We start from the raw sequence: 19,795 nt of genomic DNA on the forward strand, positions 1-19,795 counted from the left end.
GGACATGGAAGCAACCTAGATGCCCATCAGCAGATGAATGGATAAGGAAGCTGTGGTACATATACACCATGGAATATTACTCAGCCATTAAAAAGAATTCATTTGAACCAGTCCTAATGAGATGGATGAAACTGGAGCCCCTTATACAGAGTGAAGTAAGCCAGAAAGACAAAGAACATTACAGCATACTAACACATATATATGGAATTTAGAAAGATGGTAACGATAACCCTATATGCAAAACAGAAAAAGAGACACAGAAATACAGAACAGACTTTTGAACTCTGTGGGAGAAGGCGAGGGTGGGATGTTTCGAGAGGAATCGGGTGGAGAGGGAGGTGGGAGCGGGGATTGGGATGGGGAAGACGTGTAAATCCATGGCTGATTCATATCAATGTATGACAAACCCACTGAAATGTAAAAAAAAGAAAAAAAAAAAAAAAGCAAAACCAACAAGTGGGATTACATCAAACTCAAAATGTTGGGCATAGCAAAGGAAACCATCAACAAGTGAAAAGATAACCTGCTGAATGGAAGGAAATATTTGCAAGTGACATTCAAAATATAAAAAGAACTAATACAACTCAACAGGAAACAAAAGACAAAAACAAACTACTAACAATCTGATGAAAAAATGGACAGATCTGAATAGACATTTTTTCAAAGACATATACATGGCAAACAGGTACATGAAATTCAGTGTTACTAATCATCAGGGAAATGCAAATCAAAACCACAGTGACATATCCCCTCACATCTCTGAGGTGGCTATTATCAAAAAGACTAGAAATAACAAGTGTCAGAGATGATGTGGTCAAAGAAAACCCTTGTGTACTGCTGACAGGAATGCAAATTAACGCAGGCACTATGGAAAACAGTATGGAGGGGCCCCAAAAAGTTAAAAATAGAACAATCATACAATCCACCCAAATCCCACTTCTGGATGTTTACCTAAAGAAAATGAAAACACTAATTAGGAAAGATAGATGCACACCCTATGTTCATTGCAGCATTACTTATAGCAGCAAAGATATGGAAACAACCTAAGTGTCCTTCAATGGATAAAAACTGTGGTATGTACATACAATGGAATATAATTTGGCCATAAAATAGAATGAAATCTTGCCATTTGCCACAAGATGGGTGGACCTGATGGGCATTATGTAAGAAATAAACCAGAGAAAGACAAATACAGTATGATTTCTGTTGCACGTGAAATCTAAAAATCAATTAATTCAAAAGAAAAGTAAATTCAGATACAGAGAACAGACTGGTGGCTGAGAGGCTGAGAGTGGGTGATGGGGGGAGGAGGTTGTGAGAGAAATGGGTATACAGCTTTTTTCTTTAGTTTAAGTAAGCTAATGCCACTAAGGAAACAATTAAAGTATAAAAGAGCTGATGTTCCCTGTGTCTTTAATGCACGAAGGGTGGAAAGCAATACTCTGGGGGCCTAGGTAGACACTTCATTCATTTAGACGTTTTTTAAAAAGTATTAGAAATTTCCAAACATAAACAGAAGCACAGAGAAAAGTGTTAATAAATCTGTATGTACCTATCTGCCAACTTCAACAATTATCAATTAATGCTGAATCCTGTTTCAGCTACATGTTCACTTGCTCCCTCCACCCCTGGATAATTTTGAAGTAAATCCTACACGTCACATGAAGTGAAGTGAAGTCGGTCAGTCGTGTCCAACTCTTTGTGACCCCATGGACTGTAGCCTACCAGGCTCCTCTGTTCATGGGATTTTCCAGGCAAGGGTACTGGAGTGGGTTGCCATTTCCTTCTCCAAGCGATATTCCCAACCCAGGGATCCAACCTGGGTCTCCCACATTGCAGGCAGACGCTTTATCATCTGAGCCACCAAGGAAGTCCTGGCGACATGGCTTATACGTCACATAAATCATTTGTAAATGTTTTAGTATAAGCACCTAAAAAACAGAAAGTCTTTTAAGACCTAACATACAGTTACCATAACTACAATTAATCTATCCAATCTAAATAATTAAAATCACATTACTTTTGAGCACAGTGGCTAGAATGAACAAGCAACTGCATTACCCTACAAAGGCTTCCTTAGAACCTCCAAGGTCAGTTTGCATGTTGTCTGGTTAAAGACAACTTCCAGTTTATGTGATCTATTTCCTGATAAAGGATAACTGAAAAGATTGTGTTTGGAAAGAGGAGAAAGTGATATGCAATTATAGTATTTTGATGTTACAAGAAAAAGACTGGGAACAGTTCATCTAAAACTGAACTTAGGTTTTTGGCCATCTCTCCTCCTTCAGATATAATGCTATGCAAATTGCTTATGTAAGAGTAGCTGCCTTATGGGTATATGTCACAAGATATATTTCCTGTTAAGCTTTATCTTTGTTGAGAGTTTACATTACTTACTAGGATCAAAATTCAGCTGCAATGTACTTCAATTTTTGTTTGCAAACACAGATCACACAACTTGCCTCTTCCAAAATGATTTCATCCACTACTTTCTCTACAGACTGACTACTGTCATATGAAAATTAGGTTTGACCATATTCTCAAATTTGGTACTCAAATTCTCTAATTTTGGTGCTATTTTAGTACTTCACCCTTGTTCCTATCAGATGGTTGATTAAACACAAAGAGTGTCCTCAACAGACATAAAAATGATCAGAATTGCCCCTTGATAATTAAAATAACGCTTCTGTCAACATACACTTAACGTAAGATGGTAGAACATATGTTAATGAAGAACCACCAATAAATAACTCTTCCTATCAGCTCCAAAAAATTCATATTCTAAGAAAGTTAAGAGGAAGTACTTGGACTCCATCCATTCTGATTTACTCAGTAGATTTCACTTCCTCAAATAAATCCTCTCAAACCAAAAGAGACAGAAAGTTAACAGCCAGTTCTACATCATCTGAAACTAACTATGTAAGATGATCATGATAAAATACTAAGATTCACCTGGCAACAATAAATACTGTAAGTTTATATATCAGTCACCTTCCATATTCTTTGTTTAAATATTGTTCAGATCTATATTATCTCTTACATATGTTCTTTTAATTTTTTAAAGATAAATATAACATACAGTACAATTTATTTTGCTCTCTGGATGATTATTTGGAGGCATACTTTAGAGTCAATTGCTTCATGCCTTCCTGTAAATACAGTATAAAGTAAGGGTCCTAGAAAATACACAGTACTTCATGAGTCCCCTTTTGGAGTGGGTGTTTCATATTTTTACTGGTTTCATGTGTGTGTCTGTTTGTCACCTCAGTAATGTATATTACTACTGTATACTTCTAATATACTTCTAATGTATATTACCGTGCTATACTTCACACAGATTAGAAGTTAATAAATCTTTTTTTAAAAACATGAAACAACTATAAACAAATAACTAACTAGATAAATACACATACATATACTGACAATACCTTGGGTCCAGGCTAAGCATTTTCAGAGCACAATCTATTTCACAAAAACTCAGCAAATTCTTGTTATAAAGAATGAGGGCTTCCCTGGTAGCTCAGTGGTAAAGAATCTGCCTACCAATGCAGGAGACATGGGTTCAAACCCTGGTCTGGGAAGACCCCACACACTGTGGAGCAAGGAAGCCCACCCACCACAACTGCTGGGCTTGCGCTCTCGAGCCCACGCACTGCCACAACTGAGGTTCGCACACCGCAGACCCCCATCCTCAGCTACAAGAGAGGCCACGGCGGTCAGAGCCTGTGTGCTGCGAATACAGAGCAGCCTGCATTCGCCACCACTGGAGTACAAGCCCGTGTAGGAACAAAGATCTAACACAGCCACAGATAAAGAACTAAAATTATTTTTAAAAAGAATGAACGAGGAAGCAAACTGGCTCTCCCTGCAGCCAAAGTCCGGGGAGTCTGAAACTACTGGACCAACTGTCCCCGGGCCTGCAGGAGACGCCCCGGGGGCCCGGCGCGACTTGCCACTGGTCCCCATGCCGTGGACTCCCACCTGCACCTCCGCGCCAGAGACCTTGCAGAGATTACATCTAGCATCCTGGCTGTTTTTGAGGATGGCTACAAGAGACAATCACCGGTCTCCACAGAGCACTGCGTAGGATTCTCTGAGCTATCCAAGGTCATCAGGAACCCAGAGGCTTCGGGGCTGTCTTCCCTTCTCAATGGCATTTCTGATGTCCACCTAAGGAGACTCCTTGGCCAGCCCTGATACACTTGTAAATTAAACAGAGAATCCACTACATATATTCTTGAAAATTTTCATCGTATATGTTCAAAACTTACCAAATAAGCATTAAGGATTTGAAGAGATCAAGCCCTGAACCTTTGGAGTGGGAGCACTGACTCCAAGACCCTAGACCACCAGAGAACTAACCCTAGGGGTATCAAATAGTGAGAACTCACACAAAGGAAACCATTGAATACAAGACCCAGCATCCCCCAACTACCAACAGCGCCCTGTGCAGGACACCTCATCTAAACAACAGACAAAACAAAAATACAAACCAATCAGCAGCAGACAGGAGTACCACCTAACTCAGCTTTGCCCATCAGAGGAAAAACAAACAAACAAAAACTCAACACAAATCTCACCCTACAAGAAGCTTATACAAACCACTGGACCAACCTTAGGAGGGCAGAAACCCAAAGGAAGAAAGAACTCAACCTTGAAGCCTGGGAAAAGGAGACCTCAAACATAATAAGTTAAAAAAAAAAAATAATGAAAAGGGAGAGAAATACTACAAAAATGAAGGAAAAAACTAGAAGCATAGAAGTCCAAATAAATGAAGAGGAAACAGGCAAACTACCTGAAAAAGAATTCAGGAAAATGATAGTAAAGATGATCAAAAACTTTGAAAGCAAAATGGAGAAAATGCAAGAATCAAATAACAAAGACCTAGAAGAATTAACGGAGAAGGCAATGGCAACCCACTCCAATACTCTTGCCTGGAACATCCCATGGACAGAGAAGCCTGGTAGGCTGCAGTCCATGGGGTCGCGAAGAGTGGGACACGACTGAAGTGACTTAGCAGCAGCAGCAGAAGAATTAAAGAATAAACATGCAGAGACAAAAAACACAATTACAGAAATTAAAAATACTCTTATCCTTTTCCACCAGAGGTCAAACAGAATAAAAACCACAATCACAGAAAACTAACCAATCTGATCACATGGACCACAACTTTGTCTAACTCAAGAAACTATGAGCCATGACATGTAGGGCCACCCAAGATAGATGGGTCATGGTGGAGAGTTCTGATTAAACGTAAAAGCTTTTGCACAGCAAAGGAAACTATAAGCAAAGTGAAAAGACAACCTTCAGAATGGGTGAAAATAATAGCAAATGAAACAAATGACAAAGGATAAATTTCTAAAATATACAAGCAGCTCATATAACTCAATACTAGAAAAACAACAACCCAATCAAAAAGGGGGAAAAAGACCTAAACAGACATTTCTCCAAAGAAGACATACAGATGGCTAACAGACACATGAAAAGATGCTTAACATTGCTCATTATTAGAGAAATGCAAATCAAAACCACAATGAGATATATCTGAACCTCACACCGGTCAGAATGGCCATCATCAAAAATCTACAAACAATAAATGCTGGAGAGGGTGTAGAGAAAAGGGAACCCTCTTCCACTGTTGGTGGGAATGTAAATTGATACAGCCACTATGGAAGATGGTATGGAGATTTCTTAAAAAACTAGGAATAAAACCACCATATAACCAAGCAATCCCATTCCTAGGTATACACCCTGAGGAAACCAGGGTTGAAAAAAACACATGTATCCCACTGTTCATTGCAGCACTATTTACAATAGCTAGAACATGGAAATAACCTAGATGCCCATCAACATATGAATAGATACAGAAGTCATGGTACATACACACAATGGGATATTACTCAGCCATAAAAAGGAACACACTTGAGTCAGTTCTGATGAGATGGATGAACCTAGAACCTATTATACAGAGTGAGGTAAGTCAGAAAGAGAAAGATAAATATCATATTCTAACGCACATATATGGAATAGAGAAAAATGGTACTGAAGAATTTATTCACAGGGCAGCAATGGAGAAAAAAACATAGAGAACCGACTTACGGACATGAGGAGAGGGGAGGAGACGGTGAGATGTATGGAAAGAGTAACATGTAAGCTTACAGTACCACACGTAAAACAGACAGCCTACGGGAATCAACACAGAGGGGTGGGATGGGGAGGGAGACGGGAGGGAGGATCAAAAGGGAGGGGATATCTGTATACCTGTGGCTGATTCATGTTGAGGTCTGACAGAAAACAGCAAAATTCTGTAAAGGAATTATCCTTCAAAGAAAAAATAAATTAAAAAACAAACAAAAAGAATGAATGAGGACAGTTAACGATGATATTAGAATAAGTAACAGAGAGAGAGAGATCTTTAGTTTTGATGTTCTTTTATGACAGGGCAAGGGGAAATGACATTGATGAATCTAGACTCTTCTAGTTTTAATTCTGGAGGCCCATGGACACAGTGAATAAGGAAAGGAGCACAGACATTCTGATCAGGAGGCTTGGACTAGAATCCTTCACCCACAGATTCCAGCTGGGTGACACTGGGTAAGCCATTTCATCTTATTTGCTGGGTATCACGAAAGAATGCACATTTTAAGGGATATCTGAAAGGTAAACTAAGAAAAATTAATTCAAAGCTTTCCAAAGTGCAATGAAAATCCTGGTTGCTATAATTACTACAAAAATAGTCTCAGGAACAAAAGAAAAGAGGTAAGATAGCTGAGGAAACACCGCAGCCATTACACGACTCTCAAAGTGAAAGAGGAGCTTCAGCATTTTATCATGTCCGAAGTACTTATAGTACTGAGTCTACAAAGTTTCACTGAAGCTAGAAATTTGAAGCCTGGTTGCTTTTGAAGGAAGATATATTAAAAGATTATTTCTTAGTGCCTTGAATGTGGTCCTCTGAGCTGACCTCCCACCTCTCACTTACCTATTTCTTCCCCAATAATGCTCTCTAAATATGGGATGTATGTAAACCTCTTTAATCACATGTCATGTTAAAATCAGAGCTTATCAACTTCCATCTATTGACTTTGTATGAAGCATTTTGAATATTCCAAAATCTTTCCTCTAAATTATTTTGAAAAAATATGCAGGAGGAATAACTAGAAAAAAAATTAATTTTATTTTTAACTGAATTAAAGTCCTTGGCAGTAATTAAAAACAAGGCTGCATATCCAGCTGGCATATACATATATCCATTTTTTATTTTGGAAGAAAACCTGAAGAACATGGTTTACAGTCTGTCCTGTTCATGAGCTCAGAAGATATTTTCTACATTCCTCAAAGGTGTAATCGAATAAGAACAGTTCTTTAGTTGACACCTTACGTAGTAACCCTGCGACATCACTTCCGCATAATGTGCTATTACAAAAAAGAAGACATGGAGGAGTTCAGGGTAAAGGAGAAAATGTTTTGTTAATGTTCGTGGAACAGTGTGGAAGTGAAAGAAAACTCTCCCAAGTTTCACTGCCACGGATAGAATAGAAATGCCTCCCCCACAGTGATCCTGCTTCAAAGAGTGCCTCGAGAGGTGATTACTCAAGCTTACTTAGTATTCTGGGCAAACTCAGGCTTGCTTATTCAATTTATTAAGTAACACAGATGTTTCAGAAGGAGAAAAAAGTATCTGACACCTCTTTGGAGGCATGACTAATGGGCCATTATGACAGCAATTAGAGGAACCACTTGCAGCTTGAAAGAACTGACTGACACTTCTACTGTGTATGTCTTAGATTTCCATTAATTACATAAACTTTAAGTCTTCAATGAATTTCAATTAAACCAAACTGGGGCATCAAGTGGAGGGAAAAGTTAGTGAAGAACGACTTGCTAAAGACGCACAATGGTTGAACACAAAATGTTTTATGGTCTGGGTTTAATATTTCCTATTGAACTCTGACTGATTTATCAGAGCTTCTTGGCAGACATGCAGCTTTTAAAATCCTTTTCATGTCAGTACACCCAACCAAAGTAGCAGAAAGTAACAAAAATATTTCCCACCCATAATTAAATTTGAAAGATAACAGGATATTCAAGTGGTTATTAGTACTGTGCCCCCCATAAAATTTTTAGATTTAATTTTAACTCCTTGTGGGTATGGACTGGGTCTTTAGTATAGAATCTGAGACAGAGAAGATGCTCAAAGATTGTTTCCTAAATAAATAACAATGGACTTGAGATACTAGAGAATGATGGATGTCATTTCATGTCAGCTTGTACCAATCAAGTTAAGGGATATCAAATTATTCTTGTGCATTAAGTCTGAAAACTCAATTTTCTCTCTCATAGAAAAAGCACACAAGCATAGAGAAACAAAAATCCTGCCTTTAAAATCATAAAACACATTCTAGCCCTTTACCATTTTGAATAAGGAAAAAGTTAAAAAAAAAAAGACACATATTACTGCATGTACTCATAACATGTACACATAACATGTACATAATGTTATGTACACATAACATTTCCAGTTACATCTACAAGCTTATATACAATGTTTGACAGCACAGCATAGAACTATAGGAAAGTCCCATACTTGTATTCATTTGTCCTCATTTTGACGGTCGATTAGGTTAAATTCAGTGAGCAGATAACTCATGTGAGGATTTAGTACAGCTGATGTTTGTTAACTGTTTTAACTAGATTCACTGTATAAGACCTCTGTTTCTATTAAATAACAGGGGTATTTTTGCAATAATGTGTTTAAAAGATTGTCAAATACTGCAGTCCATACAAAACTATGAAAGCTGTCAAAACAGATTTTTTGGTTGGCAGAAAGAGGCACTGAGTGAAATCTATATGCACATATAGAAACATTCAGGTTATCCAAAAGTGGAAACGTTCACAAGTTGAAGCTTCTTAAACGACTAAATTCCCATTGAGATACAGACTATTGAACATCACTTTGAAATTCCCAAATGCTGACCCAACAACAGTTCTCTTCGGGGTAGAGAAAACTTGAACCACAGATCCCCGTGCATGTCTACTGGTGTTAAAAAAGCAATAAATAGAAACTTGGTCTTCCTGGCTATAGGTTTAGAACCAACAATATTGCCAGCAATATAAAAAAGTGCAAAAAAACAAAATGTGAAAAGTTGAAGGGAATTACTCAGCAGCTAGTGAATGGAACAAATGAAGCTGAAGCTTGAAATTCTTAGAATTCATTCACAGATCTTACGCATGCTAAAGAGACTTTGAAAAGACTACAGATACACTTCAGAAGAGAAATGGACAGAACTGAGACACTACAAAGGATTTTTGACAATTGATCTTCAATGTCTTTTACCTTGTTGTCATCTTAGTTCTGGGCATCCCAGGTGGTGCTAGTGGTTAATAATCTGCCTGCCAAAGCAAGAGATGTAACAGACACTGGTTCAATCCTAGGTTGGGAAGATCCCCTGGAGGAGGACATGGCAACCCGCTCCAGTATTCTTCCCTAGGAAATCCCATGGACGAGGAGTCTGGCAGGCTACAATTCATGGAGTTGCAAAGAGTTGGACACAACGTGGGCTTCTCTTGTGGTTCAGCTAGTAAAGACTCTGCCTGCAATGCGGTTCGATCCCTGGGTTGAGAAGATCCCCTGGAGAAGGGAAAGGCTATCCACTCCAGTAGTCTGGCCTGGAGAATTCCATGGACCATATAGTCCATGGGGTTGCAAACAGTTGGACATCACTGAGAGACTTTCACTTTTCACCATGAGACTAAACAAGAACAACATGCAGATAACAGAGACATACACAAAAATGTATCAGAGAAGTACTTATTAATCATTAACCATCCTGTGTGGGAAGAATTTTAAAGATGCTGAAATACTGCCTTTGCATATTTTTCATTAACCTATATACAAAATTCTATGATTACATTAGGATAATAATATTATTCACTAGTGGCATGAGCGATTTACTTTGATTATTTCAACTTTCTAAGCACTTTCGAATTTGTCAATTTTGTTTTTTACTACTTAACTTACTCAACTACTACTTTATTACTACTTTTCACATAGCTGCTCCTAAAATTTTACTCAGAGACAATTTTTAGCACTTGACAATTTATGTACTTCTTCAATTTCTAAAAGTAAAACTAAGAAGTACTAAACAGTTTAAAAAAAAAAAAAAAGAAAAAATTTCAAATATTAGTAATTACAAATTGACTGAACCTATCTTAATATAAGGCCATTAGATCAATATGAAAAATCAAGCAACTGATTAGCTACAAGCAAGAGGAGCTGTACCATCTGGAGACCACAGGATAAAATGTAGAAAAGCTGTGGTGATGTCAAGGGCGAAGGATTAATAACACAGCCATGACAACCGGGAAACACCCCTGTCTCCTGGCACGTCACCAACCTCCTGCAAGCAGTGCACAGACTCACTGGAGGAAACACGTATCACTGGCCCTGGAGTTTTAAAAGCTTAATTTCTTTTAAGAAGAATACAGAAACTACAATAAGTAAAACCTCTCTGTTTTACACTCAGCTCTCCTCTCACTTACTCTGAGCCACATGGCAAACAGCTGTTTTGTATGCTCCTATCAGTGATCATCTTTACTAGCCAAAGGTTTCCGCCAACATAGTGGGAACTTCCTCTGAACTTCCAAACGCTACGTAAGTTTCAAGATGAAGACGCTAGGTCCTGCAGTAGGTCTGTATTTCTGTGCTCCAAGCCCAGGACCCCAGAGAAGGGGCTGAAGGACGCAGGCCATCTGTGGAGGCAGAGTACGGGGAGCCTGTACCAGCCTAAAATTCTGGTTTTCTTTAGGGAGAACAGCAAAGTTTGACTTTCTTCACACCTATAAGAACCCTACTACTGCCCTGAGAACGTAACTCAATCTAAAGGGCCTGACAGACATATCCGGCCTCTGTCAGCTTAATACTCGCCCTGAAATACCTAGAGGGTTTCAGGTAAAGCAAATAATCAAAGCGGTTCCCTCCCTGTCAGCCAGGCACTGAGTCAATAACATCTCTATAATATTTTCTACTGATACATTTGAAATCCATATGCAAATTGACAGTTTTGTCTTCTACCGGTGTAACTAAAGTTATTGAAACATTTGTTTTTTAAAAAAAGGCACTGCAATGTCTGCAGAACTATTATTTGTTAACATAAATAGCAGTCAAGTAACTGCATGCTGAGAATCTGCTGATGTCATATGGGGCAGTGCTTTTCCTCTGACTTCTCCCTGCACTACACAAAATTCACAAGCATCATGAAGGGATAAAGGGAAATGAGAGCAAGGAAAACCTCAGGTAAAGTATAAATCAAATGCATATTGAAAGAGAGCCATGTAGGGAGGTTGAACAATCTTTACCAATGAAGGAAAGATGTCTGGGAGCTCAGAAATGGCTCTGTAAATGTAAATCAATTTTAATTCTTTTCCTAGTTCTTCCTCTTTTTCTTCATCCATTTTTAAAAGTTTCCCAAAGGTAGAAAGAGGCCCTCTTCATAAGAATGTGAAAATCATTAATATTCCATCATCAAGTAATGAGCTCAACAAACATCAATACTCCTATGAGTTTGCACTGCCCTGTCCGGATCCCCTGAGGCCATCCTTCCTGGGGAAATACACAGGTTCTGGGCTGGAGAGAAGGTTCAGGAATACGGATGCTCATGATAATGCTCAATTGCAAATTTTTTTACAGGCTTGAAAGTTTAATGATTTGTTTTCTAAATCCAATCAACAATACTGACTTCAATACTGTGTTAAAACATAGTAGTTAAAAAAGTGTTTGAGCAAAATATTCTGTGAATCCTCCAAATACTCAAAACTAGAAATCTGTCCAAAGATCTATTTAAAAATCTCTAACCTTTATTACAGATCAAGAAATATTTTAAAGAAGCCCTTGGGGAAACCAATTATTTTCTAGGTCGTATTCTAAAACATCAAATCAATTTATATTTATTGAATGCCTACAGAATGGAAGGCAGCTTGCCTTAGATTCTGTTGCTGTAAACTGGAAAATTTAGTGACTATGGGAACTAAAGACATTTGGGAAACTTTCTGTCTGATGCTCCTGTTTTAGCCTTACAGAGCAATTGGAGACATACGTGAGACAGGAGCCATACCTTCTCAAGAGAAGTGTTGAAACATCAACGTAAATTTATCTACTAGGGTTTACTTTGCTTGAGAATCTGATCTACTATAAATAGAATCTGAGCTACAATAAATAAATATGGTTAGTTTGCAACATTGGTAAGTGATACTCTGAAATCAACAGTGTTATAGAAGCAGAACTACTTATGATTAATACTGTAAGATTAAGTTATATTAATTTTATATATTAAATAATAGTAAAAGAAAAGGGCTTCCCCTGAAGCTCAGCTGGTAAAGAATCCACTTGCAATGCAGGAGACCCCAGTTCGATTCCTGGGTTGGGAACATCCCCTGGAGAAGGGACAGGCTACCCACTCCAGAATTCTTGGGCTTCCCTGGCGGCTCAGGTGGTGAAGAGTCCGCCTGCAATGTGGGAGACCCGGGTACGAGCCGTGGGTTGGGAAGAGCCCGTGGAGGAGGGCATGGCAACCCACTGCAGTATTCTTGGCTGGAGAGTCCCCATGGACAGAGGAGCCTGGCGGGTCCCAAAGAGTCGGACACGACTGACGACTAAGCACAGCATAAAGCATGAAAACCCAACGAAACGTCAAATCATGTACGTGAAAGACTCAACATGAGATTTCTTAAAAGGACAACCATTCAAACAAACACGTATGACTTTCCGAGTCCTTAAAGATGAAGAAAAGTGAAAAAAGACATATTCATAGGGAACATAAGGAAGACATCAACGTGACCAATTAGATCTTGACTATACCTGCCAGGCGGTGAGACAAGAGGTGCACATCAGGTGCCCACAAGGCTCGATCTTGACGTCCTTGTCGTTCTCAGCACAGATCTTACAGAGCTGGAAAGTGGAGCCCATCTCACAGTATAACTCATACTGTTCCTGGAATTGGGGGAGCAAAAAAGGCAACCTTAATGTATTTATTTGCATGAACTGATAATACTGAATTTTCTTAAATACCATGACTTACAGTAAATTCCTCACACTTGACCCTGTCAGATCAAACTGCCATTTAAGATATATTTTAAATTGGTAGTCACAATTTGGTCTATAAAATTAAAAAGATTTTATCTGCAGCTGCATAAGCTTTTTTAATACTTTGGATTATTTAACACTTTGTACTGTTCCTTTAGGAAGGCACCTGCATCAACAGGGTGATTTAAGAGACAAACGTATGGTCTTAAATGCAGTAAAAAACAATACTTTTCTCTGTAAATACCACATACTCATCTAATTTTAATGTCAAAATTGCAATACAGCTGACAATTTTATTTCTTAGACATCTATTTCAGAAATTTCAGGACGGAGAATTTGCCAAGGGCCTTCTGCATGCCATGTACCGTTGTCCACATTTATTATGTCAAATAATCTCCAAAGTATAAGAAGATACACTGAATTTAAAAAACTCCTGAGGCTCAGTAGTATAAATTATTTTCCTCGAATTCTATATTAAACCCCTATTTGCATACTCTTTTCCCAGTCTGACACGATCAAAAACCTAATCATTTCAGCTATCAAAAATTGTTTCATTAAAAATCTATTCTCTTTATTCACTAGTTTAGATGCTTTTGGCATAGATAAATTCTCAGTGTTCAAATAATGAAAAGAACACTGTCACAGAGAAGATTCAGATATATTGGTAAGTATAAAGAAAGTATGAACAGAGAGTGTTACTTAATAGGGATACAAAGAAAAGGAGTTACTGAAACAAAAATTTGTTTAAATAAGGCAATGTGTTAGTCTAGTAAGTAGGTACTACATACATGGCCTTGGACAGGATGAATAAATAACAATATTTAATCCCTAGCCTAGTGAAAGCTCTTACAATCTCAGTGAGAAAAAATACATGTGTATAAACACACAGATACACACAACCATATACTCACTCATTCATATATAAATTCTGTCTACCATGGTATATGTGTGACTATATAATTTTAAAATAAATTAAGGGAAAGAGTAGATCAAGATGGAAAAGAAGTCCAAAGTATCATATATATCACTGAAATCCCTAAAATAATAGGTAAGTATCTGTGTGTGTGTCCTCAATCACTTCAGTTGTGTCCGACTCTTTGCGACCCTATAGAGTGTAGCCCGTATACTGGTTATGCAATTCAATGGACCAATCTACAATTATTAAAAAAATTAAAGATAAAATCACACTTGCAGAAGGCAATGCAACCTAAGAGGTAAGCTATTCAAATATTTATGAGTAGTTTAAGAGAATGATACTGCTCCTGAATATGAATTTTAAAACAATTTTTAAACAATGGCTCTATAAGGAATTGTCTCCTGTGTCTTTCTACATATATTAGAAAACACAGAATCAGTACATAACTTTTAAAATGGCTTTCATGTATTAAATTTTTAAAACTGCCCAAAAGAGTACACATGTCAACAAGTATGTTTTAAATATCAAGACCATTGAAATCTAAAGAAGTAGAAATGAAAAATTATCTACTGTTTTCCCTAAAACTTATCATTTGATTTTATTAGTTTTATTATTATACAAAGCACAAAATATCCAAATTTTAAAATTTTTTTAAACTCAGCTACATTTAAAATAAACTATTGGAAGTTCTCTCTCAAAGACTGTTGCCAAGTTAGCGTTTTTCATTTTTATTTTTTTAAAGTGCATTCACATGTTCACAAATGGTAATTTTTCTTTATAAAATTGAAGTTACATAATATTTTACACAGTCAAATGCTACATAATGAAGCTTTACATAACTTTTTTACATAACAAGATGCAGAGGTTCCCATGTGAGTGTCCAGCGCTACCTTCCTCTGTTAAAGTTAAAGACTTTAACAGGACAATGAAGTGTGAGTGTGCTACGGTATTTAACCTCTGACTGAATACAGGTATTTGGTATACTGTAATATTTCATTTTTAAGAACAATGCTAAAGTGAACATCCTGGGGTACAGATCTTTGTGTGTGTGCTCAAGTGATATGTATATGGAATCTAGAGTCAAACATGTTTAGGTTTTGGTAACTACTGAATACCACCCTCAAGGAAGACTTTACCAAGTTACTCCCCCCAAGTCATAACCTATGACGGTGCCAACAGTGGATTTACAAGAATACAATTATTGTCTCCAATGGGTTTCAATTACTCATTTGACTCTAAAAACTAATGCATACAATTATTCGAATCTTCCCTGAAGTTTTCTAAAGCTAAATATCTCTACTTTCCTATAGATCTGTCTACCTACAGATTTATCTATTTCCCCACAAAAATGTCAGTATTATATTGGAAGCAGAAATATTAACAAGAGATTTTTATCGAAAAAATAAAAAAAGTTCTGTAACTTTTTTTCAAACACTCTTAGAATTCCTTAAATATATTTTGCATTAAATATCTGTACATGACTTTACCAATTATTAAGAATGTTATTTCAAAGGAATCACAAATACTTATTAATTTTAAGTATGTCTCCAGAAATTGTCCTTACCTGTGTAACTTTTATATGATCATGGGGTGTAGGCTCACATAGTCCAGTTAAATCAGGATTATAACTCCTCCCATCAGGATAAAGATAGCTGGATTATAAAGAGAAATTTTATTTACATAACTACATACAAGTCTTAATTGCCTTTAAGGTTATGTAATCAGATTCTTCTATATTCAAACATACATTTAGGTATCTCCTTTTTAGGTATCTTACATCAAGAATTTATTCTATGACTGTTTCCATAATACTACAAGTTATTTTTAGGAAATTTAAAATCTAGGAAAGTTTTTTAATGAAAGAAATATATAATGAATATGGACTCAGCCATTAAGCAATCATTTTCAATTAAACACCTCTACTATATGTTTTGGAGAAGGAAATGGCAACCCGCTCCCGTATTCTCGCCTGGAGAATGCTGCGGAGCCTGGTAGCTACAGCACAGGGGCGTCACAAGAGCCGGCCGCGACCAAGTGACTGACACTTCACTGTTACTCACGTTCTGTTCCAAAATACTCAGAGGATACACCTATTTGCAACTATTCCGTCTTTCACATGAAGCACAATTAATGTTACATTTTACCCTATGCTTAGTACCACTAGGAAACAAAAATAGAATTAAAGCCCACAATTTTCTCATAAAAGTTATCCAAACATTTTTGTGGTGTTTTCTTTCTCTAGTTTGCCATCCCCTTTCTTTCTGTTTCACCTTCCATTTACCCTGGCACATATACACATGTGCACATAAACAAAGGTTACAACTCTATGTTTCATTTATCTCAAATGAAGCTACCAACAGAATGGTTTATAAGCATAAGGTTCCATTACTAGAGAGAATTAAAATAAGAACTAAAAGTTATCATGCCATCTTGCTGTGCTAAACCAGTGGTTCGTTATTCAGAAATCTGGGAAGACCCAGAGGAATCGGGTAGAGAGGGAGGTGGGAGGGGGGATCGGGATGGGGAATACATGTAACTCCATGGTTGATTCATGTCAATGTATGACAAAACCCACTGCAATGTTGTGAAATGGTTGGCCTCCAACTAATAAAAATAAATGAAAAAAAAAAAAAAATGAAGCTGATCATGTTGGTAAGCACCTATATTAGATTAGGAAATGAGTAATGTCACTGCTGGGTTTCATCGGTTCATTAAGTTACAGGTGATTTCATTTAGTAACTTTTTGTTTTAGATTTTTGAATGATAACTTAAGAACATAATAGTACAGTGGTGAATAAAGAGCAAAACTATACTAAAATTATTATGGGAAGTAACAAAAAATATTTACCCATAAATAGTCTATAAATATGCTAGTGTTTAACATTCTAAAAGAAAACCAGGAAAAAATAAACCTAGAGGACAGACAACTCTCATATGGTAAAAGAAGAAAATCAGTGAGTGGTTTTGTTGTCGTTGTATTTTTAAGATTTAGGAAAAGGAGTTGACTACATATGACTATGATACAAATTTTAGAGTGTCACTCTAGGGATAGGATAAAATGCTACAAACATTATAGAAGTGATAAGCAAAAGCTGGTAGCTTTCTTTTTATACTTGTTCACCACACTTCAAGAATGTTGAATTCTAGGGAGAATTCAGAAATGAAAGATTACAAAATGACAATAATTTTGCTAGAGAAAAGGTTTAAAAATTCTGTATAGGAGCAATTCAATGATTATGGTCTTCAATATTGCTGTTGCTGAGTCCCTTTCAATGGCATTGGAGGAATAAGGAATCTTGGCTAGTTATCAAAGTAAACTTCTTTATCACGAATGTCGCACAATATCAGATTAATGATAAGGAAAGGACAAATGACCCTGGCGGTTGGAACAGCTGGACCAGATGATATCCTGTGTTGTTACTGATCTTTTGCTGCTGCTGTTGTTCCATGTCCGACTCCTTGCAACCGCATGGACTGCAGCCAGCCAGGCTCCTCTGACCATGGGGTTTACCAAGCAAGAATACTGCAGTGGGTTGCCATTTCCTTCTCCAAGGCATTTTCTGGACCCAGGGATCAAACCCAGGTCTCCTGTATTGGCAGACAGACCCTTTACCTCTGAGCCACCAGAAAAGCCCACAATATAAATAAGATATATCAAAATTAGGCCATTCACAGATTTGCCCACTTGTGATCTCTTTTTAGAAATTAAAACTCTGAAGCACATTTTCTTCAAAACAAAAATCCTGTTATAGTGGATAGAAAGTCACACATATGAGTCCTTGATGCACTAGAGGTAAGATAGAAATAACAGAATAGCAAATTTATAATTAAAAAAGGAGTACTATAGACTTTTAGTAGCAGCTTGCCATTCATTCTTACATAACTATTTCTTAAAATTCACAACTTCTATCCATTCACAAGGAGCCCATCACTTTTTCTTTTTTCTGTTCTTTCTTTGGCAAAGGAAAATTTTGCTACTGGAAACTATTTTCTCTTTCTGGTAGACTTCCCCCTCTCAGGTTTCTATCACAGGAATATAGTCAATATTTTACAGTAACTATAAATGAAGCTGAATGAGCACCAAAAAATGGGCACTTTCGAACCGCAGTGCTAGAAAAGACTCTTAAGAGTCCCTTGGACAGCAAGGAGATCAAACCAATAAATCCTAAAGGAAATCAATCTTGAAAACTCATTGGAAGGACAGATGCTGAAGCTGAAGCTCCAATACTTTGGCCCCTGATGCAAAGAGCTGACTCACTGGAAAAGACTCTGAGGCTGGGAAAGATTGAGGGCAGGAGGAGAAGGGGACGACGGCAGAGGATGAACTGTTTGAATGGCATCACTGACTCAATGAATGTGAGCTTGCGCAAACATCAGGAGAGAGTGAAGGACAGGGAAGCCTGGCATGCTGCGGTCCATGGAAAGAGTCAGACGTGACCGAGTGACTGAGCAACAACGACAGCAAATGGAGCATAACCTTCAGAAACTGTGAATCATCATACCGGTCACCTGTAACATTTAACATTGTACCTCACTTATGCTTTAATTTAAAAATTAAAAAAAAGACAAAAGAGAGGAAGCGAAAGAGGAGGGTGGGAGGGAAGGCAGGCATGTTTCAGAGACAGGAGCACAGTCCTCCCCAGGGAAATGAAGTTCCAGGCCCCTTTAGTAGCCAGTTGTGTTTTTCTGAGACAGAAGAGCAGATGGATGGCTCTTTGGGGTGGGATGCTTTTGTGAGCTGTGTGTGGAAATCCCACAAAGGGAGATTCTTTGCAACTCTACTGACAGTTCAAGAACAGAGCCTATCAGAATCTGCCCATGATCCCAACAGCAGGATTAAAAGACCCTATACTAAGAGTACAAATCGGGAGCACAGGAGCAGAGCTAGATAGGGACCAATCAAATAATCGTTCCACTGCGTCCATTCTCCAACTGCACAGTATTTTCTTTTTTTTTTTTTTTTGCACAGTATTTTCTAACATTTGTAAGGAACTATTCAGATCTGAAGGTTGTGAAGACCATGCTAAAAAAAAAATCAAATAATTAGGTTACTTTAAATTGACTAAGAAATGAACAATGAAATCTAAGGATCATCCTTTTCTTAGTTTTAAAATAAAAACCAGTCAGACCATCAGCCTCACTGTCCATTCCCACCATCAAAAGGAGCCTCTATCTTCCACATCTGTGGACAATAAACACTCCAACCCCCAGGTCTCATACTCACAATCCTTCCCTGCTTCCATCAATCAGGGCTTGAAATAAGGGCTTGTTGTGCGGTATGGTCTGTAAGATATTGCCGTCCCCCGTCACATAGCCAATGGCCCACTGCCCCAGCCTGGTGCAGCTTAAGCGGAAAATGTAGCTGTGAAACGTAAGAGAAGTATGTTTAAACACTTTCAAAATGTCTGCTTGCTACCTACTACCAAACAATTGTCAGATTTTTCGTAAGCAAAAGAATAAACAGAATAATTAAGGATTTCTATCTTCAAACTTATTTTTACACAATTCTCCTTCTCCATTCACTCATCTGCAAAGGAAATAATGATAATAATTCCATTTAAATATCCCTGGAGTTCTGTGAAAAAATAATCAAAGTTGTAAACCATCAAATAATTTACCACCATCATCATTAGAGGTTTGCTCTGCATAAAAGCGCTGGTGGTGTGAAACAGCTATGACATTTTTGGAAAGCAAAAATAAAATAAGTAAAAATTAATTTGGCTAGCTCAGACAGAAATTGAGCCAGTCTACTATGGAATTCAATACATTATTTTGTCATCTTAAAATTATGCACTTTT

The 19,795-nt window shown here is 37.5% G+C and overlaps 1 protein-coding gene across 7 annotated transcripts in view; it reads right to left on the bottom strand.

Annotated features, from left to right (window-relative positions):
- The window catches only part of CBLB (Cbl proto-oncogene B), a 220,278-nt gene that overhangs the window by 79,609 nt on the left and 120,874 nt on the right, over positions 1-19,795 (bottom strand). For all 7 annotated transcript variants that reach the window (XM_061134398.1, XM_061134400.1, XM_061134399.1 and 4 more), the window contains exons 7-9: positions 19,222-19,359; positions 15,562-15,649; positions 12,857-12,988 (exon numbers count right to left, since the gene is read on the bottom strand). In XM_061134398.1, the coding sequence (XP_060990381.1) occupies positions 12,857-12,988; positions 15,562-15,649; positions 19,222-19,359 (358 nt within the window). The remainder of the gene's footprint in view (positions 1-12,856; positions 12,989-15,561; positions 15,650-19,221; positions 19,360-19,795) is intronic.

The sequence above is a fragment of the Dama dama genome, chromosome 31 (assembly GCF_033118175.1).
Source record: "Dama dama isolate Ldn47 chromosome 31, ASM3311817v1, whole genome shotgun sequence".
Taxonomy (NCBI): domain Eukaryota; kingdom Metazoa; phylum Chordata; class Mammalia; order Artiodactyla; family Cervidae; genus Dama; species Dama dama.